The following is a 26,031-nucleotide window of genomic DNA, read 5'->3' as shown; positions in this document are numbered from 1 at the left end:
GATGGGGAACCCTGGGCTAGGCCGTACCTGGAGCTGCAGGCTCTTTCTCTGGACTCAAGCCCCCGCCTGATGCCTGATGCTGCCTCCGGCGAAAGGGAGGGGTAGCAAGAAGGATGCTCTTAAAGGGGAAGGCCAGCCTCCCTCCATCTGCCTCCCCTGGGAGATCCAAAGCCAGCCAGAGAGCAGCTGGTACTCACAAGCCGGGCGTGAGCTGCTTCCCAGTAACAGCAGCTCATCGGGGAGTAGGGATGGGGGCAAGGCTGGTCTTTGCCCCTCCTCCACTCTGCTCCCTGCAGTTTGAGATGGGGTTTTAGGAGTGAAAGTCACGAGGTGGGGGACAGAGGGAGAGGAGGAAGAGAGGCTGCTGTCGGCATCAGAGGCCAGGCCTTGGGTCTCTCTCCCACGGTGGCACCAATAGGTCGAGACTGTGCTTGTCGGAGACCTTCTCCGCTTTTTATTTTTCTACATCCTGCCAGAGCCACACACCCTGGGGTGAATCAGACACTGATTTGAAACAATCCACAGGTGCAGTGAGCGCACTCGTGCACTTGGTGCGCATGCAAATATGTACACACAGGAGAGCGTGCCCGAGAATGCACGTGTGCAGAAGAGGGTGGTCCACGGTGGAAGTAGCACTCTGGGGGGAAAGCCAGAGGTGAGTAACGGGTTCCAGCGAGCGAAGGTCTGTGTTCCGGGCCGCGAGAGGGCCTAGGTGCCCACTCTTCAGGCTGAGCCTGGGGCACAGGCTCTTGAGCTGAGAAGTGGGTGCAGACCACTTTGCAGAGCAGGAGTTTTGCAGTTACAGGGCCGCGAATCCCGCACAGCTTGGGTGACAGGGCCACTTCCAAAGCCCGCAGGCCCACAGGGTAATCCTGGGTCTGTGTGTGTGTGAGGGGGAGGTGAAGGGGTTGGACATGTCCCAGGAGACATGGGCATGTCCCAGAAAGACAAACTGATGGGCACCCTACATCCTGGGGTCCAGGCTGGGGAGCAGCCCTTTGGTCTGAAAGCAAACAGCAGACATTTGTTTAGCTCAAGGAGTATCCCACTGGGAGTAGTCTCCCAGGGACCCTCTGTGTTTAGGGGCACCGCGTAACAGAGGGGCGTTGTGTGGCCAGGTTTCGTCCTGGCTGGGGGCTGGGCCTTCTCCAGGCGATGTCCGAGGCCACCTTCAGGCCGTCCCTCTGGGATGTCCCCAGGCTCTCGGACTCCTGGGGTCGGGACTGAGCTCTCCTCACCCCCACCATCCGATTCCCCCCTTCCCTGTAGTCCTCTTCCACATGCTCCGGCGTCTCCTCTCTCCCTGCGGTTTTAAATGCCTCATTCCTTGCCTGTCCTACCGACTTCCTCCCATCTTCTCTCTGCCGGCCCATTCCACTCAACCTGTCCTTCCGCAGCCACTGCGGGGAGGCCCGGCTAATCTGCTAAGTTGACCAAGCCCCTCAGTGCCCCGCGAAGCCCTCCAAGGGCTCCCTGTCCCCCAGACTCGTGACTGGAGACCCCTCATGACAGCACCTAGTGGGCCTCCCCATGGCTCCTACCACCTCCTGCCCCCTTCCCTCCTCCATCCCCACCGCCAGCTCCCAGAGCCCCTTGTCTGCCCCTGGGGTCACAGAGAGACATTCTGTCCCGGGACACCCTGCTATGTTTGTACAGGCTGTTTCCTCAGCCTGAACCACCCAATCCCCGCTCCTCGGCCCCATCCTGCCTGGCAATCCCTGCTTTACCTCCACCTTTCCTGGGAGCCCTTGGGGACTTGCCTCTGCTCTCAGCACCCTGTGTGCTGATACCTCGTTGGCAGTGCTTATCACACGCGTTAGGTGACGGCTGATGTGCTGTGCCTCTCTGCCCGGCGCCCCACCCCAGCCCGGTATTCTCTCCAGGAGAGGCACAGTGCCTTTCATCATTGCCCGGCCAGCCTGGGGGACGCTGCCGGCCTCTGCCCTGGCCTCTGTGGTCATGAACAGTTCCCGGGCTCAGGGCTGGGGCACCTGGGGAGTGGTGCTCCCTGGGGTGGGAACGCTGGAAGAGGCAGGGGCCCCACAACTGCAGGGAGCAGCCCAGGGCTCCCCCTCTCTGGGACAGGCAGGGGAGCAGCCTGGGGGAAGGAAGGCAGGAGCTGGGGGTGTGGTGTGGGTGTGAGTGGAGGGGCAGGGTGGGGAGCTGTCAGCAGAGGGGCAGGGCAGCCTCAGGACCTGTGCGCACGGCGTTTCCAGCGTTCCAGAATACGGCCTTCTCTAATCACCATCAACATTCCGTTCCATAGGCACTTGGGCTGACAGCTGGCCTTCTTTTAATAGCCACAAGTATTCTGGGCGATACCCTAATCTCAGGGCATTCGCAGTGAGCACATACACCGATTGCAGCCCCACGCCCCCAGGTACACCCAGTTTCCAAACACAGAGAGGTACGTGCCACCCACACTTGGTCACATGCACAGCTTAGAGCAGACACATTGGGGCACACTCAATCCCATGCCCCACGGTGCCACAGGGACAGAATGTGTGTGCCAGGCACATGGTCACACACATTTACATACATGACGTACATTCATCGTAGTGCGGTAGAGCCACCACCACCTGCTGTGTACATGCACAGTCAAGGTCACACAAACACACACAGACACTCTCGGGCACAGTCACACTCAGGCCTGCTTAGAACACCTTGGAGTCATGGAGACACCCAGGGCCCCCAGGTGAGCAAGGGAAAGCTGGGAGGTGCAGGGAGGGGGTGATTCCCAGAGGGCATTGGGCCTGCTCCCCTTTCCCGGCCGCTCCCTGGGCTACTTGCTCCTTATCCCCGCCCTTTTATAGATTGGCAGGTGCCGGGCCCAGTTACCTTTCCGGAAGCCTCTGCTTTCTGTCCCTGGGACTTGGGAGGGGCCTTGGCTTCCACATCCTCCAGGCCCTGACTGCAGGGGGACCATCCGCTCATTTGCTGGGCAGTCCCCCAAGCAGCTGTTACCTCCGTGTCTGTCCAGCCCTGGGGGAGTGGGAGAGTCCCTGTGAGGTGAGGGGGACATTCTGCATCCCTGCTTCTGCCCCCTCCCTGACCAGGCCTTTCTCCATCCTCTCTACACTTATTCACTGGGGTGAAGCCCACAATACTGTTTACAGGGTTGCTGGTCACCAAACCCTTGCAAACTGTGCGTGCATGTGCTGGGATGTGTGTGTGGGGGTGTGTGTGCTGGTGTGCTTTCTTAAGCATGTAGGATGGGTATGTCTTCATGAGGATCTAGGGCCTCTTAATGGATAAGATTCACTCCTTGATGTTTACTACATTAGTTCAGGGATGGGTCCTCTGGCAGCTCCTCCCTCAGCCCCTCCACTGAGACCCTCAGGGATGGGGGCAGTGGGAGGAGGTAAGTGGAAGCACTTGGTGAGGCCCAGAGTGGGCCCTGTAGGCACAATGATGGAGGAGCTGGGAACAGGGGCTCGGGTTATAGGGAACTCTCCTAGTGACATCAGGGGGCATCGGAGCTCCAGGCCCCAAGTAGGGGCTGGAAGACTGGTAGCTCCCATGGCTGACCACAGTGGTGGGGGCAGCATCCATGGGCACCCCATCTAGTCTTAGATGTGGACATGATGATTTTCCCTTTCAGAGGAGGACAAAGAGGCTCAGAGAGGGTGAGTGACCTGCACAAACTCACACAGTAAGGACTTGAACGCAGGCTTGAACATAGGTCCCCCGACTCCAGAGCCAGTGCTCCTTCCACTGTATCCCGTGAGCTCCAGGAGAAGGGCGCTTAATGCTGAGGATGAAGGGTCCTGAGCTAGCTCCTGCCTGTCTCTCTAGAGGCCCATCTAGGGTCAGAAATGCTAGTCTTTTCAGTCTGAGGCTCTAAGGCCCTGGGATAGCGCTGGCATGGAAAAGAGGTGGCCTGGAGTTGGAAGACCCATGTTTCGTCCTGGCCCTGCTGCTGGGTGACCTTGGGCCAACATGTTGCCTCTCTGACCCCAGTGCCCCTGTCTGGCAGGGACGATGGTGTGTGGGAAGGCCGTGTGGGGGGGATGAGGGGCTCTTCCTGCCAGCGTCCCAGGTTCCTGAGGGTCCCTGAGTCTCAGAGGCAGCCCCGCCCAGAGGAAAGGATGGCGAGGTGCCAGTCAGTGAGAGCCCAGCCTCCTTACCACCTCACTCTCAGAGCCCAGGGACACCTGGCGCCTCCGTCCAGTGATCCAGCTGAGGTCTGAGGCCTGGCTGCTCAGTGTGGAGCGGTGGGTGAAGCGGTAGCTGGTGTACAGGCCAGTGCGCTGGCCTGACACGCCCAGCAGCACCCCGAGGCAGGGCAGGTGCTGGGCGATGGCCATTCTGCAAGGACAGCAGGTTAGGGGGCTGGACAGACAGACTTGAGGAGATGGGGGTGGATGGATAGACTGATACTGGGCTAATGGGAGTGGACAAAGAGCCTCTGGGGAATTGGGGACGTAAAGACATTGGGGTTATGAGGATGGGCAGACAGACACTGGGTCCGTGGGCAGGGAGGGAGAGCCTTAGGGTGGCAGGTTCAGCCAGATGCTTGCTTTCAGTTCTCGAGTGGCTGACCTAAGCCACATTTCTGCAAATGGGGACCAAGAGCCCTCCTGAGCCGCCTCTGAGCTGGATGGGCTAAGGCCTACAGCTGGCCTCAGCGGGGTGCTGAGTTACTGACACCACCAGGCAAAAGGAAGCACTGAAGGCCCCCTCGTGGAAGAGGTCAGCTGTGCTGGGATTCTGTCAGCAGAGAGCACTGTGGGCCAGAACAAGCCCCAGGCCTCTGCCGGGGCCCCCGAAGTGCAGTGGAGCTCTCCCTGCTGTGATCTCTCCAGGCTGCCTCTGTCTGGAGGCCTCTCTTTGTAGCAAGCAGCACTGCTGATCGGCCATCCTGGCTGCCTTTTGGCCTCAGCTCTGAAAATCCCAGTTAGTATTGGACACTGCCCAGGGAACTCTGATGTCCCTCCAAGCTGAGCCTCCTAGGAAGCTGGGACAGCAGAGAGGGTCACACCCGCTCCAGATCCCATCCAGTGTCACTGGCTGCTCTCAGCTGTTAGTTCCCCACCCAATGCATGTACACAAGGGACAGGAAAGATGGCTGGCCTCTGCCCCCATTTATAGGCCCAGGCCCTCTATGCCCATGAGGGTGGGGCTGGGTATCTGGGGCTGGGTTCTGGCAGAGGGCCACACCTGTACTTGGGGTGGGTGATGGCATAAATGATGGGGTTGTAGATGGCAGAGGCCTTGGCGATGACAGCTGGCACCGAGTTCATGTAGGGCGTCAGGACATGTGCGTACCTAGGACAGCGAAGCTGGGGTCCCTCTGCCCGCTGGCCCTCCCTGGGGACCCCACAACCCACCAGCCCTCTCAGGAACCTTCTCCATAGGCCAAAAAAGCCCTGCCAGGGCACAGCCCAGCCTGGTCCCAACCAGCATGACCAAGTCATGCCCGGGGGAGGGACTGCAATGCCAGGGAGAATCCTGATCTGAGGGGAGTGGGAACCCAGGGAGCACTGGAGGGAGGGGTGCTGAGAAGATGTGCCAGGCTAGGGGTTTCGCCAGGTCCCACTGTCCCTTGGAGCCTGCGCTGCTGGCAGTAAACCCTCCCCACCCCCAAAGACTCTGGCCCTCTGCCCAGCTCTCCCCATGCCCCGCCGAACCCTGATGCCTGCTGCGACCCTGGCTCCTTGAGAGTAACGGCACAGGAGGGCCCCAGAGGGGACCAGGCCGTTCCTGCACAAGGAGAAGGTCTCATACCCAAGCCCCTGCAAGGACTCATAGTTCTCACTGTCTCAAAGTGCTCCTGAAGTCTGGCCTGGCTCCACGCTGCTGCAGGTAGCAAAGTCCGCAGACTCTAGCCACAAAGGACTAGAGGGCGGGAGGTGAGTAGCACCCTGGCTGTGTGCCCACAGTCTGGGTGAAGAGGAAACCAGAACCTCAGGCAAAGTTGCATATTCCCAAGGGATCTTGCAGGACCTGGCAGCCGTTGCAGGCCCTCAAACCAAACCCAGTGTGGCCCAGAACTCCCCCAGCATGTCTCCTAGTGTCTCCAGGAATGAGACAGGCCTGGCTCCCGTGGGGCATCTCATAGCAGGGGGAGAATAAGCCTGTGAGGCTGGACCTAGGGTGTGAGGACGGCTGGCTTGGGCTTGGGCTGGGGAGGGAGAGGCTGCCCCAGGGTCCCCTTACCCTTCTCCCACCCTTCCAGCCCCTGCCCCGGCCCCTCACCCAGCAAAGCCCATCAGGGCTACAGTGGAGTAGGGGGCCCAGGAGAGCACGAAGAGAAGGATAACCAACAGCTCGATCTTGGCCATTTTCCACTCGTTCTGCAGACGCTGCCGTTGCCAGGGGCACTCACCACCACCCTCGCTGGCCCCGAAAGTCTGGAGAGCTCTAGGAAGCATGCAGAGTCTGGGTCTGAGCCCACTCGGGTTGCAGTGAGTGCCAGGGTCATGGCTGCTGTCAGGGAGCCTTCTTGGACCCGGCCATCCCTTCCAGTGCAGGCAGCCCTGACTCCCAGAAAGTTCCCCAATATATCCAGCCTAGGCTGCCTCCCTGCACTTCTACCTGTCGTGTCTTCTCTTTCCCCCATGCCCGCTGACCAAGGCTGAAGGCCCACGCTTCAGAAGACCGTGTCTCCTGAGACTCTTCTAAGCACCCAGGTTGTACTGGCCTTTCGGCACCCCATCCCATAAGCACATGTAGTGAGCTGGTCTTTGCCCATCTGGGGCTGGGAGTGCCCTGGGGTGTGGGTACAGATGTGAGTCACGGGCAGCCCTGGCCAAGGGGCACAGCCCCCATCCCATGGAGCCCCTCCTTCACGCCCAGCTCTTACTGGCCCGTCTCCCGGATGGCCTTGAAGATGAAGATGTAGCAGTAGATGATGACGAGCAGGGGGAGGAAGAACACAAAGCAGAAGAGCAGCATGGTGTAGGCGCGGACCGATGGCGTGAAGCTCACGTAGTCCCAGGAGCAAGAGGTCAGCAGCCCCTCGGGCACATAGGCACCTGGGAACCAGGGGTGGGTGCTCAGCCTGCAGGGCAGCGCTGACTTAGGCTCCTCATCCAGCAGGGGCTTTGGATGTGGGGTCTGAGCTTCTCAGACACTGGCCCCGGCCCCAGCCCTGCCCAGTGGAGTGAGGAAGCCGGGGCACGTGGAGGGCAGCTTTCCAAGCTGGTTCTAGCAGGAGACAGCTGGCAAAGTCCACTGCTGCCCAATCTTGCCAGTTTGGAAGAGAGATCTCACCATAGACTCCCCCAAGACTTCAGCCAGCTTCCTGGTCCTGCCTCAGAAGGGCGGGTACCTTGCTGCTGACCCTCCTACCTGCTGAGGCCTCACACCCCAACTCCTGCCTGTCTGACTCATTGCAAACTCAGCATCAGATGCACCTGACACTTCCCGCCAGCCAGGAACCACGTGGTCTTCCCCTCTGTATCTGGGGATGGGAGCCCAGGTTATCCTCTGATTGTTGACGGTATAGCCTCAGTTCCCCCTGCTGCTAGCCATGCCCCCTGAATGTCCATTTGCTCTGAGACTTAAGCAGTCCCTCGGCCCCTCCTGCCAGCTGGTCAACCCAAGTCCACCTACCTGCCCCTTGAACGTACCCCTCCCAGCCTATCTTCCCTTCCCCTGATTCCCTGAGCCCACTTACTCCAGCCAAAGAAGGGCGGCAGACTCCAAGCCAGGGCATAGAGCCAGACGCCCAGCAGGACAAGCGCCGCCCGCCTCTTGGACACCATCCCGACGGTGGCCAGTGGGCGTGTGATCACCAGGTAGCGGTCCAGGGCGATGGCCGTCAGGGTAATCATGGAGGTGATGCCAAAGACAGCCCCACAGAAGGCATAGAATTCACAGCCTGTGGGCACAGCTGCCTGACCTCAGTCCTTGGCAGGGAGCCCATCAGATACCCCAGGGGAAGGAGGGTCTGTGGATTGCGTGTACTCAGCTCATACGTTCGCCTCTCAAGGAAAGCAGGCCTAGTTCCTCTCCATGCCGCCTACATGCATCTGACAGAGGCTCACGGAAACCTCTTGCTAACTCATGAAACTGAGGGTGACTACCCACTCTTTGCCCAGGAAGAGCACATCGCCTTCTCATCTGGGCCACCCTCCACTGTGGACATCCCCTGTCCCAACCCTCCTCCTCCCTCCAGCAAAAGGGAGTCCCAAGTGTCTACCTGTCTCTCCAAAGAGCCACTGCTTATAGACGCTGCTGACGAAGAAGACGGGGGCCTGGGTGAAGGACATGAGGAAGTCGCTGACTGCGAGGTTGATGATGAACATGTTGGCAGGAGTCCTGAGGCCTCTGCTCCTGTGAGGGGTCAGAAACTGTCAGGAGGCGCTTCTGCTGGGGAGCTTCCCTCAAACACATGTGCACACACGTGTATGCTTGCACACAGGCACGAGCTGCTGGCCCACAGGCCCATCCCGCTGCCCGGCAAGTACCAGCCGAACAGCTCTGGAGCCTGGCATTGTGGGCTAAGAAGTGAAACCCTTCAAGGCAGCAACTCATGTCTCTCCTGTTCCCCTTCTCCAGTGTTCCTGCAGTCCTCACCTTCGGGGCTGGCAAAGGGGAGAGGAGTTGACGATGGTGCCCACAGGCCAGGTACTTTCACAAACCTCATCTCCCATAATCATCCGTCTTCACATCTACCCCCTCACCCCATTTCATGTTGCAGATAGGAACCCTGAGCTCCCACCTGTGAAGTGGCTTGCGGTCACAAGACTCAGTAAGTGACACAGCCAGGATTCACTCGTTTGCTGGGCACTGCACATATAAAAACCTACTTAATCATCACATTGACTCCATGAAGTAAATCACAACTTCATTTTGCAGACAAGAAAAGTGGACTCAAAGAAGATAAGTAACCTGCTCCAGTCGTTTCAGCTAATAGATGGTAGAGCCAGGAGTTTACTTCTCCACGTGCCCGTCTCAGCCATTCAGGCGGTGAGTGGGGCAGGTAGGGAAGGAAGCCAAGGGTGGTGGCCAGGGCTGGTTGCTGAAGGGCTTGAGGACTCAGGATCCTGGTACCAGGGCTGCTCTTTGAGGCAGAGGGAAGGTGCCCACTGGGACAGGTGTTGGAGGTGAGCCGAGAGCAGGGCAGAATAGGCAGAGACGTGTGTGTCATAGGGACACACACCCTACACAGACGGTGTGCCTGGGGCCCAATTAAACGTGCCATTCAAGCTGCCCTGGATTACATTTGGGCCCTTTTCCTGGGTTTGAAGATGGAGGCCTGAGCCTGAGACCATTGGCCCTGGCCTCCCCACCCAGACTCAACTGTGCCCTGGCAGAGCTGGCACCAGAATTTCCACCCTGTGTTCTGCCCTGTCTCTGCATGGCTGGCTGCCCTCAGTGCCCAGGCCCCCATCCTGCCAACCAGGCACCTGCAGAAGGTATAGATGACCGTCAGATTTCCCAGCATCCCTGTGAGCCCCACCAGCAGGATCACCGTGCCCAGGGCGTAGTGGGCGGAGTCCGGAACATCGACCGTGGGAAAGGGGGCCCAGGCAGCAGCCTGAGCCCTGGTTGCCTGCGAAGAGACAGAGAAACAAGGGCATCCCATGACTCCATCACCTTCAAATAGTCCTGAGAAGAAGAGTTAGGATTCCCAATGGGGCAGGTAAAAAACGCTGCAGGCGGGCAGGCTCAGAGCGGCAAAGCCGTTTGTCCACACAGCTAGCAAGTGGCTGAGCTGGAATGGAAACACAGGTCTCCTAAAGTGGAGCCCAAGTTCCTATACCATGGCCCAGATGCAAAAGTCTTCTAGAAGTGTGCTCAGATCACCTTTGGAGGCTGGTAGGACAGACAGACACATGTTTGGCAAGCAGGGACATGGCTGGAATGACTTTATCTTTCCTTGGGGAGGAGGCAGAGCCATCTCCTGGGTGCGTTCCTCTCCTCTGTATGGGCCCCATCCCAAGTGCCCGAGACAGTCAGCAATGGTATTCCAGTCCCCTTTCACTCTGGGGAGGTAGAGTGGGGTGGAGCCCCTCTTCTCAGGAGTCCCACATCCTTCCCAGCCTCAGAGAAGGAGGTTGTACTCTCCCACTATATAACTGGGTAGGGCTGACTTTGACACCTGGTGTGAGAGTGAGAAAAAGAATAGTCTTTTAAAAAGAAAATTCAGGCCTCCTAGGTCACTGTAGGGAGGTCCTGCTCCTATGAGTCCAGTACAAAAGGCTTTAAAGACTCCCTCCCACCCCAGCTCCTTGCCAGGGAAGGGAGTGGTTTAATTTCTGTCCTGCCCTGGCTCCTGTAGCTACTGGAGCCTTCCCATCCTGTCCAGAACCTAGGCCAGCATCCCATGGTCTTGAGGGTGCCCTCGTCCCTCCCCAGTTAATGGTGGGGTTGCTGGGGTATGGCCCTGGGCCCTGGCTAGGATGATGGAAGCGACAGCAGGCACCAAATACCTCGCTCTGGGCTGGGACAAACCCAGAGGCCCAGGGCAGGCCTTCCTCTCTGGAAGGCTCTGGGGGGCATCCTACTACGCTCAGAAAGAAATGGACGTGCCATTCCAGCCCTTTGTCCCACAGGGCTGGCCTTTTTGTCCCTTGGAGGCTCTCCACAAGGGAGGAAAACTTGCCACACTCCCCTCTATTGATCTCTTCACATAGGACAGGCTCAGAGAAGTTCAGTAACATGCCCAAGGTCCCACAGCAGAGCTGTGGAACCTTGTCAAAGCCCCCGTGTGCCCCTAGGAAGAGCACCAGGGAGCGGGAGGGAGGCTCTGCGTGCACACGCTCGCCCCAGGCTTACCGTGGGGCTGACGGGCGGAGGGTGGTCCAGGCTGGAGGTGCTGCTCCAGGAGCTGTCCCACCTGCTGCGGGAAGCTGGGGTGGCTATGCCGTTGGATTCCTGGGCCGGGTCCAGTGGGGCTCTTGTCCCCGAAGGAGAGTTCATCCTGATGTGGGGTGGCCCTTCTCAAGCCCACAGAGAAGTCAAGGGCACGGGGAGCTCAGGATATTAGCTGTGCCCAGCCTCCCAACGTTCCTCCATCCTCAGCACCCCTTCACGGTCCACCGGCTGCCTGCTCCTGTGTCCGGCGTAGACCCAGCCTGGAGCTGTTCTTGGGGCTGGTGGCTGCTCTGTGTCCAGCACAGCACAGAGGAGAGAGTGTCACAGTTATGGCGACTCACAGTCACAGGGTCTGTCCCCACCTTTAAGTAGTGGAGCTGGGGGTGTACATGCCCGATCACTCGGTGTCTCAGCTCCCTCTGACACAGGTCCCTGATGATGGCAGCACGCATGTGTGAATGTGTGGGCGAGTGAGTGTGCGTGTGTGTGTGTGAGTATGAGAGTGTGTGTCCATGTGAATGCGTATGTATGTGTATATTTCAGAAGAGATTGCCAGTCTCCGGCCCTTGCACTTTGTCCTCCCCTCTGGCCAGGCTCTCTTTCTTCCCTGAGCTCATCAAGAACAGCCTCTGCTTCCCCCAAGACCCCCCCCCTCAGCCTTTCCACAGGGCGCCCTCCCTTCGTGTCTGCCCACATAACCCATCACACCTTCACGACCAACCCATCGAGAACCAAGGCTGGTCCCCCCATGTCACAGATGCAGAAGCTAAGAGGATACACCAGGATATTGCACAATCGGGGGGAGATCAGATCACGAGGCATCTTTTGTTTGTTGGGTTTTGATCATAAACTTTTTAATGAAATTGAAAGATTGAAAAAAAAGAAAAAAAAAACCCACAAAGCTGATAGAGACCTGGGAGCTCACCCAGGCCTGCAGGCCTGGCGTGAGTTGAGTATCAGAGAGGTGGAGGGGACCCCCAGGCCACGCCTACCTCTTGGGGGAGGACGGCAGGAGGAGGGTGGGATTCCAGGGGCTGGGGCTGCACAGCAGGGTGTCACAGAGAGAGGGCGCTCACAGGTGCGAGCGGGAGGCTGAGTGGGGATGCGACTGCTGGCAGAAGTGTCACAGTGAGCAGAAAGCAGGTATGAACACCCACCACTCTCCTGATCTCCTGTCCTTCTCAGGTGCCTTGCAATGGCCAAACCTACCTGGAAACCAGAGGTAGGGGGGCTTGAGAGATGTGGTTCCCTCTGACAGAGAGCAGAGCAGGGAAGGGTTACGGAGCCCACATGCGTCATTCCTCCACACCACTCCCGCCTGCCACTGTTGCCAGTAGACAGTGTGGGTCCCCTCCACTCCCACTACTGGCCAGGAGGTCAGCCCTCCCACTTCACCTGTGGATGTTCTCGCTCTTTAATTTTCTCACCCCACCCCAGGGGCTGCTCATGGAGAAATGTCCTATGCCCTGGGTGGGCAGTGGTACCAGCTCTCTGCCTGGCCAGTCTCCATAGCTCCCTTGGACCAACCTGAGCCACCCTTCTGCTCAGCCTGGTCTAGGAGTTTACAGGTGATCACACCCATTCCCCACACCATCCCACTCGCCATGCCAGGGAGATCCAAAAATGTCCAGTGTGCCTTGTGGTACCCGGAGCCCTCGCCCACAGCTCTGCACTGACTCACTGTCTGCTCTTCACGCTTTGCTGGCGTGGCTGGAGTTGGGAAAAGCTTTCCAGGTCCCTCACCCACAGGGGAGTACTAGGGGCATAGGAAGGGAGAGGCCTGAAAGCTGCCCTGGGGTGATGTAGAAGGCCTGGGCATCTGCACGGTGGGGGGGCTCGGGAGGCAGGGGTATGATGTTTGATGTTAGATCAGTGGGCCCTCAGCAGGTATGTAACCACACTTGTTGAGGGACTGTGATCCACCAGCCTCATGACACTGTCCACAGACCCCCAATGCCGACTTTACATACAGGTTTCCTGAGCCCCAGAATTCCTGTCCTTTGCAGAGAAGTCGTGAAAGTCCTTGTAGGAAAAGCCCCCGGGCCCTGCACTTCTGTTGTCTGGTGGTAGCACCCAGCATCTGGGGAGGGAGGCGGATCTTTCTGCCCTCCAGCATGGCCTAGCAGGCAGCACAGTAATGCCATTCCCATCCTGTCCACTCCTGGGGATCAATTTCCTCAACCTGGGGCTGGCCGGGGCTATCTAGTTACCCAGAGACTCCTGGGAAACTCCCTGGAGCTGTTGCCAGGGGAATATTAAATGTCTCAGTGAATGTATTCCTGTAGGCACCTGGCCATCAGCTCACCTGGACCCTCCCTCACCTGGATCCTGCTGGGTTCTAGGCAAACTCTCTCAGGATAGGGCCCTTCCTTCTTCCTGTGGCCTGAGGGAGGGACCATAAAAGCAGAAACTGAGAAAATCCTTGCTTTTCTGCTGCCTTACATCGTATAGCAGCAGGTGTAGCTCTGCCCTTTTACCTGCCCTGGACTTAGAAGTGCCACCCATTCCCTCCCTCCCCAATCAAGTGCACGCGTGCCCATCGGGAGCCAATTGACCCGGTGCACGCGTGCCCATCGGGAGCCAGCCAATGGACCTGGTGCACGTGTGCCCATCGGGAGCCAATGGACCCGGTGCACGTGTGCCCATCGGGAGCCAATGGACCCAGTGCACGCGTGCCCATCGGGAGCCAATGGACCCGGTGCACGCGTGCCCATCGGGAGCCAATGGACCCGGTGCACGTGTGCCCATCGGGAGCCAGCCAATGGACCCAGTGCACGCGTGCCCATCGGGAGCCTATTGACCCAGTGGTCCTGTTAACGTCTCTGTGGCCAGCCTCTCTCTCTGTTTCTCTTTCCCCCCTTACTCCCCTTCTGGGGTGCTCCCACTGAGTTCTCTCCTACGCAGCCTATGCTAGCCAAAGGGGGGAAGGCAGGGGGAGAGTCATGGGGCAGAGTCTACACAGCACTGTGGCACTGTATTCTGTGGCTGGCTCCTGGGCTTGACACCGCTTGGTGTTCACACTCCTGGCCTAGGGTCCTGACCCAGGCGCTTAGAGCTGTCCCCTGTGCCATTCCTACTGGTCCATGTGTGTCATTTCAGCGAGCCCAGCCTGGTGGTCTTCAACTTCATACCCATCCAAGTACCGTGCATTCATCAAACGACTACAACAGTGTGCCATGCCCTGGGCTGGCATCCGTCACAGAGGCTGTCCCGGGCGAGCTTGCTAAGTCATAGTCACCCTTCAGAAAGGGGCCTCTTCCTCCCTCCACCCCTTAGCTGGAGGCTTCTGTTGAGGGGGTCAGGGCCAGTTAATAGGTGTGAGAGAGGACTTAGAAAACAAAAAGTCGAGGAAAACATGAGTAAGGCCAAAAGAATAAACTTTTAAGTAGAGAACTGATTACATACCCTAGAGGGGCATGGTGGTGTAAAACGACCCATGAAGTGGGCGATCTTGTATTTCACATACCTTGGGCACACCCAGCAGCCCACCAAAAGCAAGAATTTGCTACCGGACTTAAAAAATGAAATTTAGAGGGGCTTCCCTGGTGGCGCAGTGGTTGAGAGTCCGCCTGCTGATGCAGGGGACACGGGTTCATGCCCCGGTCCGGGAAGATCCCACATGCCGCAGAGCGGCTGGGCCTGTGAGCCATGGCCGCTGAGCCTGCGCGTCCGGAGCCTGTGCTCCGCAACGGGAGAGGCCACAGCAGTGAGAGGCCCGCGTACCGCAAAAAACAAACAAACAAAAAAAATGAAATTTAGAGTGAGCAACGTGGTGAAGGCAGTTGAAAAATACAAACTTCCAGTTATAAAATAACGACTTCCTAAGATGTAGTGTTCAGCATAGTTGATAATACTGTATTGTATATTTGGAAGTCGCTAAGAAACTAGATCTTAAAAGTTCTCATCACAAGAAAAACGTTTCTGTAACTAGGTGTGGTGATGGATGTTAACTAGATTTATTGTGGTGATCATTCTGCAATATTTATACAAATACTGAACTATGTCGTGTACTTGAGAATAATATAATGTTATGTGCCAATTGTATCTCAATTTTAAAAAAACATGAAATTCATTCCTTAGTGCCTTTGACATTTCCTAGTTGGCACACAGAGCACTCTGACTGGGGCACACAGAGAGGCTCCATCTACCCTAGGAATTACTATATACTTTTTCTGACCTCTTGGCGATATGCTGGAACAGCAGGAGAAACAATTTTCTTCTTTAAAATATTCTAGCGGATCTAGAATACCTTCTTTAAAATATTCTAGCAGTTTCCCATGAAGTGGAGCATTTGTCTGAGGGAGAGAGGAAGGGAGGAACGTACCCACTTTGATTTATGACATCCTAGAGCAATTTCTGACTGCTCAGAGAGCACAGGTATAGAAGATACATAGGACAGAATGGAAATCTACACGAAACACAAAGATGTTCTTAGTGAAGAGGGATTCTAGCATATAATGTGTGTCTGGGTCTGTTCCCAGTGACCCCCCCCACAAGCCCTCGTTTATCTGAACATGGCATGAGTGGCACTGGAAGATTTCTGAACGAAAACCTTGCAGTGGAATTGGCTTTGTCTTTTGATGTGACTATAGGCATGTCGGTTTTGCCGGCAGAATTCCAAAGCTGTAAACACTGTGAATTCCCTCTCACACCAGCCCAGCGCTGCCCCTATCTGCCGTGAGGGTCTGGGAAGTGACAAAGAACGTCTCTGAGACTTAGTTTCCTCACCCATAGATTGAGGTACGAAAACTGCTTCATTCGTAAGAAAGTGCGTAGAGCACACTAGCGTGCCTCCCCGAGGCTCGCAGGGGCTGCCTTGCCTGGGGGGGAGGCAAATTCTATACAGCACTAATGTCTGCATCATCACCAGAGGACACTGGGGTCAGCCCGGCCTGCATCACCGTGTGGAACCACGTGACCTTGGCTGACTCTTGCCCCCTGAGCCTCCTTTCTTACCTATAAAAGGGAGATCGCAATGGCAGCCTCATTGGCGGCAATGATCAAATTTGACAAGAAACTTGAACCACCTGGCACAGTGCCTGGATCACCGCAGCCTTCGGCAGTGTCAGCCCCCAGGTCTTTCGCCCAGTTGCTGAGGCTGGGGGTGGTTACGGGGCCTTCCCTTCTCCCTCGGGGGCCCAGGCAGCTCTTGTCATGGGCCATTTTGTGGCAGAGGGAGCCCCTCCCAGACCCTCTGGGAGGGGGCAGAGGAGCAGCAGGAGGTAAGGCAGGTATGTGGGCCACAGCCTTTTCCCAGAGAGGGGAAGTGAGCTGGCATGAATGGGAGTTCATGGCCAAGCACGGCCAGCCCCACAGCATCCAGAGGTCCCAGCTTCCCCACCTTCAGGGGCCACAGGAGTTAGTTATTTGCAGGGCGGTGACCGGATTGGTAGGGAAGGTGCTCGTTCCCTCCTTTTGGAAGACCAGCTAATTCCAGGAGCTGCTAGCAGTTTTCAGGCAGCCAAAGTTAGTGGCTGGTGATGGCTGGCACCCTCCACATTAGGGTTGTCAAACTCGGCAGAAACCTTCAGGGAGCCCCAGTCCTCTGTCCTGTCTTTTCTTCCCTACTCGGGCCAGTTCTGGCTCCAGGCTGAGCTCCCCCTCAGCACACAGATGTACATCTGGGAGGCCTTTGAGGCCTCTCTCCTCTCCTCCTGCTTGCTACCCTGCCCTCTGCCTTCCCATCCAGCCCCCAAGGCACACTGGAGTCACTTGGGAGTTTAACAAATTGTGACACCTGGAGCCCAACTCTAGGGACTGGGTTAGCTGGCCTGGGGTGGGGTCTAGGCATTGGGATTTTTTAAAACGCTGCCTAACACAGAGTGGTAGGCACGGACTCACATCTTTATGCCAGTCCATCCATGCACACACCTGGATTCACAGGTGGCCCCGCCCTGGCCCTCCCACCCACCTTGGCTCTCTGCTCTGTCTGCTCTGCACGTTGCTGCTGCTTTGCAAACTCTCTGTATGGTCAGGCCACTCAAGATGGCTGTTCTCTTGCTCTCCATCCATCCCCTGCCCGACCAGTTTCTGACCAGTGCCTGCTTCATCTATATTCTACGCATACGACTGACCTTCTTCGTACTCGCCCCAGGCCCCAGCTGGTGATTGTTCTCATCAAAGGGGCAGTGAGGGGCGTGCCCCTCAGCTTGTTTTCTCTGGTAACTAGTGAGCCCAGCTGACCTCAATTCCCCTATAACCGGTAATCTCCCCTTCCCCCCTAGGAGCGAAGACTGCCACCATGTCTTGCCCACTGTGTGCTGCACTTGGTGGGGTGTTGCTCCAGGACCTTGCTTCAGACATGTAAGATACCCCCATTCTTTAAACCACTGATGTCTCTGTTGCTGACCCCAGGCTCTTTCTTTGGTCTTAAAGCTGGGCGAGTGCAGGCTTACAAGGGGTGCGGCCCAACACTCTCCAACCTGCAACCGCTCAGGGCAAGGTCTGGATTCAGACCTCAACCGCCTGTCTGAGCCCCTGAAAGGTGGGGAAAAGAGGTGGTGCAGGGGCGTCCAGTGCCTGACACCGAGGGGCAGAGGAGCCCAGGAGAGGAGTCTGGCGGCAGGGAACGTGAGGAGTAGAAGCTATGAGGTCGGGGCCGGGAGGAGGGGGCAGGGTTCTGAGCCCGGGGTCTGCGGGTAGAGTTCAGGGTACCCATGAACTCGGGTGAGAAAAAAAAGGATATTGTTGTTTGCACTAACCTCTAGCTGAAATTTAGCAGTTCCCTTCATTACGAACGTGGACAAAACCCCAAGTAATAGTGCCCATGACTTTGTCACCGTTGGAAATCACTGCTCCTTTTCTATGACCGTAGGGTTGTTGCAGACAATGGTGTGATATTGGGCTTACTCATCACTACTTCCTAATTATGGGTCTGCTTAAAGCCCCCACCAGGTCTTTTGGATGATTCGTTAAGAAGCACACATATTACTCCATCACAAGTTTATTATTTAATATTTTAGTAACAGTATCTCACTGTAATCAGTTTCTTTTGTAATTCTGTGTATTTTATTTCATGCATTGAAAACATTCTGGGGAACTCCCTGGCGGTCCAGTGGTTAGGATTCGGCGCTTTCACTGCCATGGCCCGGGTTCATTTCCCCAGTCCTGGAACTGAGATCCTGCAAGCACGGCCAAAAAAAAAAAATCTGGAAGAGGGCTCCTTTTAAGGCTGCACAGAACCCCAAAGGGGTCCCTGGCACAGTAAAGTAGAAGTGGAGTAGAAGATGGAGTAGAAGATGGAGTAGAAGTGGAGTAGAAGATGAGGCGGGGGGTATTCAGAGACCAGGAGATGGGGGCCATAATTCCGGGGGCTGGAAGTGGCCTCCCTTGGGTCACCCCCCACAAGGGCTGCCTGGGAGTCTTAAGAACTAGCCATTCTGCTGGGAGACTTGGTCTGTGACAGGCCCGGTTGTTTAGCTTTGCCTGGGTCCCCTGAGCCAGCCGAGCCAGCCGGAGCCTGACAAGAACCTCCTGGCCTTGAGCCCCCATTATCCGTCCCAACCCCTGAGCCCTGGTGCCTGGCTGCAGGGCCTGACTTCCCCTTTCCTCCGGTAAACTGCGGTCCTTGCAGCCAGCAGAGCTGATGAACACTGTGAGGGTGCAGAGTCTGCAGGAAGCCTGAGCCGCCCAGCGCCTCGGGGTGTGCCAGTTGCCCCGAGACAGAGTCTGAGCAGGTGAGCTGCACTCAGGGCAGCGCCTCACTGGAGAGACAGGAGCTGCCGGGCCTTCCAGGGAGGGCTGGACAGAGCACGGAGCTGGGGGCAGAGGCCAAGAGGTGGGAACCAGGTGCAGGGCTGACTTCCAGTGCCTGGGGCTCCCCCATCCCTTGCCATTTGACACAGAAGAGGCTTCCACTCACAGCATGGACATGTATACACTACCAAATGTAAAATGGAGCTAGTGGGAAGCAGCCGCATAGCACAGGGAGATCAGCTCGGTGCTTTGTGACCACCTAGAGGGGTGGGAAAGGAAGGGTGGGAGGGAGACACAAGAAGGAGGGGATATGGGGATATTTGTATATGTATAGCTGACTCACTTTGTTATACAGCAGAAACTAACACACCACTGTAAAGCAATTATACTCCAATAAAGATGTTAAAAAAATAAAATAAAATTGGAGAATTTTAAACCTTGAAAAACAAAACAAGAGGCTCCCACTCACGCCCTGTAGCTTGGACCCTCCAGCCAGGCCTGCACCTCTGCTCTTTTCACTCCAAGAGGCTGTCATCTCCACCACGAGCCTCAGTCTTTTCCTGATCATCTAAAAGCTTCTCGGCATCCTAGTTCTAAGAGCAAAACCTCACACCTTCTCCCACAGGACTGTGAAGGCTGTGATTTCACACCAGCCTGAAGGGCAGCTGCTCCCATCACCCTGCCCAGGAGTTCCGGCTCCAGGACTCGGCATCTGCAGCAGTGGGCAGGGGTGAGTAACAAGTGATGGGATTAAAGAGAGCTCACGGCCTCCTCCCACCACCCACGCCCCTCCCCGCCCCCCATGAATCCCCGAGAACGGGTCAGGGCAAGGGAATTCCTAGACTTGTTTTGTAGTTTTTATTTGTGTGATCTAATTAATACCAGCACTTCCTTTAGAACTGAAATCATACTAAAAAAACAAAAAAATGAAATCTTACTGAAAGGCTTATACAAAAATAGTGCCCAGTCCAGTCGCTTCTACTCCCCTGTTCTCCTTCCTGGAAGCAACCATTTTCAACCCTTTAGTATTTTTTTTGCTGTTATTTATCGCCATATTAATAAATAAAAGGCTTACGCGCTGAATCTTGTTCAGAAGGATGGGGAAACATTACTTGGATTTTACAGAACCCTGAGCATAAAAACCTAAAAGTTTTTAAAGCACACCCACCCTCTCCCTGCCCCCGACTCCCTCCTCAAGCCCCAGGTCTAATTAAAAAGCACCATCAGGGGCTTCCCTGGCGGCGCAGTGGTTGAGAATCTGCCTGCCAATGCAGGGGACACAGGTTCGAGCCCTGGTCTGGGAAGATCCCACATGCCACGGAGCAACTGGGCCCATGAGCCACAACTACTGAGCCTGCGCGTCTGGAGCCTGTGCTCTGCAACAAGAGAGGCCGCAATAGTGAGAGGTCTGCGCACCGCGATCAAGAGTGGCCTCTGCTTGCCACAACTAGAGAAAGCCCTCGCACAGAAACGAAGACCCAACACAGCAAACAAAACAAAACAAAACAAAAAAAACCCAACAAAGCACCATCAGAACTTCAGACCCCTCCCCCAAACAGGCAAGCCCTGAATTAGCGTTTCCTCATGTTCAGTTTTCTGACCTTTAGACCTGTTGCACAGAAATGATGTTTCCCCATGAGAAAGAATCCAGGCATGGGGATCCCTGAGTACATTGTTTTCAAACTCACAGAAGAAAGTTGAGCTGCATTTCTCTCCATCACAGGTTTTGCTACCCCTGCCTCTGGTTAGTGTCCCTGGAGAGGCTGGAATCCGGGAGGCCTGGGTGTGAGGCTTCAGATACCTCTGAGCCCCCTGGCATAGGCAAAGCTCCATCCTGGGTTCAGCACCTGCTGAGGACACAAAGACAGATGTTTGCAGGAGGTGGGGGCAGGGCTAGGCCTTGAGGAGGAAACTGGCACCAGGAGTGACAAAGCCTCCCCTTGGAACAGGGCCTCAGGCGCCCCTGAGAAGGCAGTATGTGCCTCACTGAAGGCCACATCAGGAGGAGTATATCCCATCCAGGACAGCTCCCTGCCTCCCCCTCTGCCCTGCTCTTGCACCTGGCCTCCCATCCTGTGCTCAGATCTGGTTCACAACCAGACCACGCACCAGTGCTGTTTGACTGGGGCTGACCTGAGAGAGGCCCAGGAAAGACTTCCTGCCTGTGCCCCTCCAGCTTTACAAGGTGAGGGACTGCGGCTGGAGCTCTGCAGGCCCTGACTGCACCCTGCCAGCCACTAGGACCTGCTCCCTGCCCATTTGCACAGAGCCCCAGGGGCAGGGGCATTCTTCTTGGCCAGCTCTCGAGGGCCTACCCAGACGACCCTATTGCCACTTTTGATTTGAAGTTTTTGGTACTTCAGATTCAAGAACACTGAAATATCAGGGTGGAAAGGGCTCAACCAGACCTGGGAGTAGGGTCTGCAGAATGGCAGTCAAAGGTGCCATTTCAGGCAAAGTCCTAGACTCTGCCTGATTCTGCTGGGAATTCTGGTGTGTAAATTACCTTTGCGAGTTGACCCAGAATCAAGGCAAGGAAGTTTAGTGTTCCTTCCCTAGCAGTTCTTGGCTACAGGCTACCCTGGAGGGACATAAACTCTCAAGCACTCCCAGCTCACTCCAGAGCCCCAGGGACGAGGAAACCCAGATGCCAGTCCTTAGAAGGGGGTGGGTTCACAAGGACCGGTGAATGCGGGCCACAGGACCTGGGCAGAGCACCAAAAATTTCTGCTACATTGAGCAAGTAATTGGAACGAAATTCTCCAAAAGATAACTAACTGGTGCTTGGTGAAGCACCGGATCCTAGAGTGGGAAGGAGGGCCAGAGATCATTACAGGTAGACTCCCAGCTTCTGCTCCACCCGCTGGAGGAGAGGCCCTTCCTCTCGAAGGTTTAACATTCCAGATGTGTCATCTTCTCTTGAGTCTACCAGAGTGTCCTCTCCTCCAGCCTGTGTGGTCGAACTGAACCATAAGCTGCTGGAAGAGTCTTTGGCCAATGTCTTCTCAGACGACTACCATGACCCAAGCACTCACCTCACCAGCCCCCCTGCCCAACCACTCTAGTCGACTTTCAGGAAAGACATTATCTGGCCTGCAGTCTTCCTATAATTCTAGCCACTGCTCCCTTTCTCCATGCTCGCAGGTTTTAGAACTGACCAGCCATAAGTGTGAAGGCTTCTAGAATTTGCTTTTCCTGCTTCCTATATAATGGGAAATTTGTCCCCCTAATCTCCCATGGCGCCTCCCACCAAAGGCTCTGGGGGAAGGACTGTACCTGTTGTATCACCGAGGTCTCTCCTGGTGCCCAGAAAACAGGAGGAGGTGCTAAGTGCCTGTGTGTTGAGCAGAACTGATGTCACAGGGCGATTTTTGTAAAACAAAGTGAGAAGAATGAGCTTTGCCTCAGCCTCGATTCCCTGGAAAAGTCTGAGGCAAAAGTTTAGATGTTAACACTTCTTGGGGGGAGCGAATCCCAGGGAAGCAGGAGTGAGGCGGGCAAAGAGGGAGGGAAGGCATGACTGAGTTGGCCCACGGCGCTGTGATAAGCACAGCAATCACTCAGCTGTGTAAGCCATCTTCAGAGGGGCCACAGGAACCACCACAACGCCAAAAAGTCTGCCTCGGGGTTACGGAGTTGGGGAGAAGAATTGACCCACAAACTCCCACCCCCTGGTTGCTGTGTTTACTGGGTGGCCTTGCCAGGAGCTCTCCAGCCCGGCACTTGTGTGTGCTGCCCCCTGCGGCCCCAGCAGGCGTTGGAAGAGCTGTATCCCAAGGCCATGGTGGTGCACCTTCAGCACCTGCTACAGCTTGTGGGGTAAGCCAGGCAGTAGGCAGGAGCCAGTGGCGCTCCCCACCTGCCATCCTGTAGCCCGTGACTCCACAGGCTGCCTGGAAGGCCAATAAGCGTGCAGAGGTGCCAAGTGGACCTTCAGCTGCTTGTGTCTCTCTGGGGACAAGCTTCAGGACAGGAGGAAGAGACATGCAGCATGAATTGGGGGGACAGGTGTGCTGCAGGCTCAGGTGGCTGGACAGGGCGGCACTAGGCAGACACAGCCTGTACCACAGGGCTGTGCCCAGCTCAGGAAGCTCCCTCCAATGAGGGTCCAAGCATTCCCTGTGCCTCAGGGATGTGGGTGTGTCAGGCTGCAGTGAACACTGACCAACACCTGCTATTAACATTTTGTTTGCTAGTCTCCCTCTCCTGGAGCTACAAGCTTACTTGGTTCATCGTCTACCTTCCAAGTTATTGTAGGTGATGATTTTGTCAAATGTACCCATGTAAAATAGCTTCCAAAATCATCTTCCTTGCCCCATTAATCAATGTCACAAAAGTCAGATTTTGTAAAGACACCCTCAGTCTTTCAGCATCAGTTTTTGTATCAATCAGAGTATGCTAGATTATGTCAAAATATGAATGACATAAAATAATGAAAGTTTATTTTACTTTTTTTAAAGATTTTTTTTGATATGGACCGTTTTTAAAGTCTTTATTGAATTTGTTACAATATCGTTTCCGTCTTATATTTTGGTTTTTTGGCTGCGAGGCAGGTGGGATCTTAGCTTCCCGACTAGGGATTGAACCCACACCCCCGCACTGGAAGTCAAAGTCTTAACCATTGGACCTCCAGGGAAGTCCCTACGAAGGTTTATTTCTTGTTCATGCTGTATATCTATTGCCAGTTGCTAGGTCCTCTTCACTTTACACCTTCTCACTCTAGGATATAGGCTGATGGAGCAGTCATGATCTTGAATGTTGCCAGACTCAAAAGCAGAGGGATTGTTCTAGAGGGTGACAAATCAGCAATTAGATGTTCTGTCCCTGAAGTGACACACATCGGCTCAGAGCAGATTGGCCAGAACTAGTCATGTAGTACCCCACGCAACCACAAGGTGGCTGGGAAGCGCAAACCACCAAGAGCCCCAAAGGTGGAGAGCAGGAAATATTTGGTCAACAGCATAATTTAGCTGCAGATGAGCCGTATAATTGAATGTACTCTGGGTCTGGGGAATAGAGGCCCAATTTTACTCGAGTTGCAGCCCCTCATGAGCCCATTTCCAGACTTAAGAGGCCCCTGACCAGCTTTAACAGCACAAGCACATACTGTGCACTTTTTCCTAGTCTTCCACCGAGGAACCTGTGGTGATTTTGCCAGGTAACTCTACCAGGTAAAGAGGAACCGCCCCCCCAAAACTTTCAGTTACAACTGACCCTGGCTCTGAGATAAAACCAATTCCTTGGTACATAGACCACCAGCTTGCTCCACCACTCAGGGCTTTAAGAGCATCAGAGGATAACTGAAATTTTGGCTAGAGTCAACAGCAGGCCCTGTGAAGCAGCAATCATCAGGGTCATTTCCCCAGTTTCTGAATGGTCAGATGGTCTGATTGCCATGGAACTGCTCCCTGACTTAAAGAGTAGGGCTATTGGGCTTCCCTGGTGGCGCAGTGGTTGAGAGTCCGCCTGCCGATGCAGGGGACACGGGTTGGTGTCCTGGTCCGGGAAGATCCCACATGCCGCAGAGTGGCTGGGCCCGTGAGCCATGGCCGCTGAGCCTGCGCGTCTGGAGCCTGTGCTCCGCAACGGGAGAGGCCACAACAGTGAGAGGCCCGCGTACCGGGGAAAAAAAAAAAAAAAAGAGTAGGTCTATTGTAACAGGAAAAGCCAAGTAGAAGTCGCTGGAGCATCCCTCCTGGCCACAGAGGAAACATAAAGGAACTTAACTCCTGCTTCCTAAGGCTTGAGGTTGTTGAGACTGTGTTTGCCTTGTCTCCTGCACTTGAGCGATTGCTACCAGCTGGCATGAAGGGTGTGTGCAGCTAGGGGAAGTGAATCGGTGAGAACCCAGCAGAGACTCAGATAAAAGGGGACAGGGCTGGTGGTATCCAAGGATGGCCAATAACTAGGGACCACATCCAGAGCATATTCAGAGTTCTTTGTGTGGAGGAAGTGAGATACCTGATCAAGGGCAGTGGAAGAAGTAACTTCACAAAATAAAAAAATGTAGAGGGACAAGGGGAGGCAGTCTTCTTAGGAAATGAGTCTGTCGTTCTGTAACTGGAAAAGCACCTTATACAACCCAATGCATGACAACTCTTCATCAAAATACCTCAATTTTTCCAATTTTTGTTCATCATGAATATATAAAACTTTTGAAATATAGAGGAAATAGTTACATCTGCTTTCATTTAGTTTATTAATTTAGTTACTCATGCTTTAAACCATATTTTAAAGTGATACTTCAATCTATAAATGTTTCTTTGTTCTATTCCACATTTTGTGAAACAACCCAGTGTCTTTATCACCCGAAAGCCTCCTGTTGAGTCATCCAACAGGTTTCTTGAAAAAGTCATTTCTTGAGAACAGAAAACCAAAAAGCCTGAGAATTACAGCTCCCCACTTACCATCAAAAAGGTCTCAAGGAAATAAGTTTTCAGATGGTGCACTTATTGTAGGTGCAAATGGGGACCCACTCGACCACTCAGTGGAGGTGTGAGACTGGTGTAACACCAAGAGAACACCCAAAGCACTGTCTACTAAAGGGTGGGAAAAGCAAATGACCCTGGGACCTGTGACATGATCACAGCAGGTTAGGTTACGAACAAAGGATCCAAAAGGGTTCCTTAGATTTAAAAAAAAAAGAGGGGGAACTTCAATAGATTAAAGGAAATATGTCATGTCAACAGAATGTAGTGTGTGACTCAAACCAACATTTGGAGACAATCAGGGAAATTTTATCCGTGACTGGATATTAGACGTTTTAAAGAAATGATTATTTGCTTTAAAGATGAAGTAATGGAATGGTGTTTATGTTGAAAGAGTCTTTTTTTTTTTTTTGGCCGTGCCACGTGGCTTGTGGGAATCTTAGTTCTCTGACCAGAAATCGAACCCAGCCCTCGGCAGTGAAAGTGTGGAGTCCTAACCACTGGACCAACAGGAAATTCCTGAGTGCTTTTCTTAAAGATACATAATATCTGGAATTTACTTTAAAATAACCCAGCAGCAGAGGTTGGGGAGGAGACAGAGAGGAAGTGTGTGTGCGTGTGTGTGTGTGTGTGTGTGTGTGTGTGTGTTGAAGAGGAAAGTAAAGAGGAAACAAGATTAGCCACAATTGATAATTGGTTGCTGAGTACTTGGGGGATGATTACACTATTCTCTTTGCTTTTAAGTATGACATCCTCCAGGGACTCCACTTTCTGGATCTCTTGCTGGTGCTTCCTGTTGGCCGAACCCAACTGGAAGTTAGAGGGCCAGGGCACCCGTGATGCAGTGCATTCGGATCTGCTTCCGAGAAACAGAGCAAGGTGAAGTGTCAGAGGTCCATCTGGGGAGGCAAATTGAAGGATATGCAGCAGAATTCCCTTGGGTAGCATTTTAGAAGCTGATAATGATGTTGAAGCTGTGCATGGAATGTAACTTAGTACTTCTTTATACAAGGCAGGACTTCCCTGGGAAAAGAGATGAGGGATCAATAACACCTGACCGACCCAGAGACCTTGCAGGCTCAGGTGCTGAGTTCCAGTAATTCTCCCAGTTGATTCAGTCCTGGAGTCACTTGGCTCATGG

At 54.8% G+C, this 26,031-nt stretch overlaps 1 protein-coding gene across 2 annotated transcripts; it reads right to left on the bottom strand.

The window, feature by feature from the left end:
* Positions 1-964: 964 nt before the first annotated feature.
* Positions 965-10,872, bottom strand: OPN4 (opsin 4). 2 transcript variants are annotated; one of them, XM_060126296.1, is made up of 11 exons: positions 10,729-10,872; positions 9,357-9,502; positions 8,757-8,792; positions 8,147-8,280; positions 7,622-7,825; positions 6,806-6,977; positions 6,199-6,363; positions 5,161-5,268; positions 4,128-4,308; positions 2,839-2,982; positions 965-1,003 (listed from the first exon to the last, which is right to left on the bottom strand). In XM_060126296.1, the coding sequence occupies exons 1-11, from the start codon at positions 10,870-10,872 to the stop codon at positions 965-967; spliced, it is 1,473 nt and encodes a 490-aa protein (XP_059982279.1). The 2 variants fall into 2 exon arrangements, with proteins under 2 accessions (XP_059982279.1, XP_059982280.1); XM_060126297.1 differs by lacking the exon at positions 8,757-8,792.
* Positions 10,873-26,031: the final 15,159 nt, after the last annotated feature.

The sequence above is a fragment of the Lagenorhynchus albirostris genome, chromosome 16, assembly GCF_949774975.1.
Source record: "Lagenorhynchus albirostris chromosome 16, mLagAlb1.1, whole genome shotgun sequence".
Classification (NCBI taxonomy): Eukaryota; Metazoa; Chordata; class Mammalia; order Artiodactyla; family Delphinidae; genus Lagenorhynchus; species Lagenorhynchus albirostris.
This window is presented reverse-complemented; position numbering and strand designations above follow the sequence as displayed.

Excerpts from the sequence above, each read along its gene's own strand:
- OPN4 (XM_060126296.1), bottom strand. The coding sequence starts at position 10,872 with ATGAACTCTCCTTCGGGGACAAGAGCCCCACTGGACCCGGCCCAGGAA. Across the intron at positions 6,364-6,805 it reads GCCATCCGGGAGACGGGCCA|AGCTCTCCAGACTTTCGGGG; the intron begins GTAAGAGCTGGG and ends CATGCTTCCTAG. Across the intron at positions 5,269-6,198 it reads GCCCTGATGGGCTTTGCTGG|GTACGCACATGTCCTGACGC; the intron begins GTGAGGGGCCGG and ends TCGCTGTCCTAG.